At 34.8% G+C, this 1,355-nt stretch overlaps 1 protein-coding gene across 1 annotated transcript; it reads left to right on the forward strand.

The window, feature by feature from the left end:
• Nucleotides 1–66: 66 nt before the first annotated feature.
• LOC135803117 (zinc finger protein 239-like) lies at nucleotides 67–939 on the forward strand. The gene is made up of 2 exons (XM_065316732.1): nucleotides 67–556; nucleotides 607–939. Exons 1-2 carry the CDS (start codon nucleotides 205–207, stop codon nucleotides 867–869), a joined length of 615 nt encoding a protein of 204 aa, XP_065172804.1. The 5' UTR covers nucleotides 67–204; the 3' UTR covers nucleotides 870–939.
• Nucleotides 940–1,355: the final 416 nt, after the last annotated feature.

A 1,355-nucleotide genomic window follows, 5' to 3' on the forward strand; every position in this document is an offset into this window, starting at 1 on the left:
AAAAGCTTCTCGCAATCATTCCGTTTGTTAGAACACACCAGAGCACACGCTAATGAGAAAGCATACGTGTGTGCAACATGCGGAAAAACGTTTTCTCGATACACTTCGTTAGCAGCTCACAATAAAACTCACAGTGGAATAAAATCACATCAATGTACGATTTGTGGTAAGGCTTTAGCCGGGGCACAGTCTCTGGCATTGCATATGAAGATCCACGAAGGTATTAAAGATCATAAGTGTGAATATTGTGGTAAAGGATTCTATACACTATCAAATATGATTATTCATCGAAGAATTCATACTGGTGAGAAACCCTATGGATGTAAAGAGTGTGGAAAGTGTTTTTCTGATGCGTCGAGACTCACGGTACATTCTAGGATACACACAGGTGTAAAACCGTATAGATGTGAGGTTTGTAAGCGTGGATTTGTGAGTTCTTCTCAGTTGAAGAAACATTCAAGGATTCATACGGGTGAGAAGCCGTATAAATGCACAATGTGTGTTAAAGCATTTTTGAGATCACATGATTTACGGATTCATATAAAAACGCATACTGGTAGGTGAATTTAATGTTTTTATGTGGTTTATTAAACGAATTTATTGTAGATGATCGCAGTTACAAGTGTAACGTGTGTAATAAAGGTTTTTATCAATCATCTACGCTAAAAGTGCACATGAGGATTCACACTGGAGAAAAACCATACAAGTGCAATATTTGTGAGAAGAAATTCTCACAAACAGGGTCTTTGTATACACATATGAAGACGCATGATGTTTTGAGTGTGATTGAAGCTGAAAATGGTGTAAATTCGGTGAATTCTTTGAATATTATTGGTAAAGATGACAGTATAGAAGTTTTTACTGAGTAAATTGTGATTAAAACAATTTAATTGTGTATAAATTATTAAAAAATGAAATATATCTTATATTTTACTTGTCTATGTTAGAAAACATTGATTAAAACATGTTTTTAGATGTTTTATTACTGTTTTTGAAAGGTTCGTTTGGGTGTGATGTTGGTTGCCTACCACGAAACATGAAATCTTGATTTGTTTAAAATCAAATCAATTTTAATTATAAAACGAAGTAGCTATAGATTTATTTATTGCTGTTAATGGTGTTATGTAACTTACCAAAGCATATAAGTTGTTTGTGATGTTTTCGGCAAGTATTGGCATGCATAATCTTGGCATTTGTTTTGTTTGAATAATGCATTAGCAAATTTGCTCAACTATGTACAATTAGTTGCACACATAAATCTCGCGCTGGCGGCGTGAAAGCCAGCCTAAAATCACCCGTCGGGCCACCTAAAGCATTCCGCGCTTGGCTCGAATATTTTGAGTTGATTGTCAAAG

This window comes from Atheta coriaria, unplaced genomic scaffold, assembly GCF_025399875.1.
Source record: "Atheta coriaria isolate IRGN ID8LTWV9N9 unplaced genomic scaffold, Caltech_Dcor_3.1 scaffold3055_size1355, whole genome shotgun sequence".
In the NCBI taxonomy this organism is placed as follows: Eukaryota; Metazoa; Arthropoda; class Insecta; order Coleoptera; family Staphylinidae; genus Dalotia; species Dalotia coriaria.

Coding starts and splice junctions, on each gene's coding strand:
- LOC135803117 (XM_065316732.1), top strand. CDS start 205: ATGAAGATCCACGAAGGTATTAAAGATCATAAGTGTGAATATTGTGGT. Junction 557..606: donor TCATATAAAAACGCATACTG/GTAGGTGAATTT, acceptor AATTTATTGTAG/ATGATCGCAGTTACAAGTGT.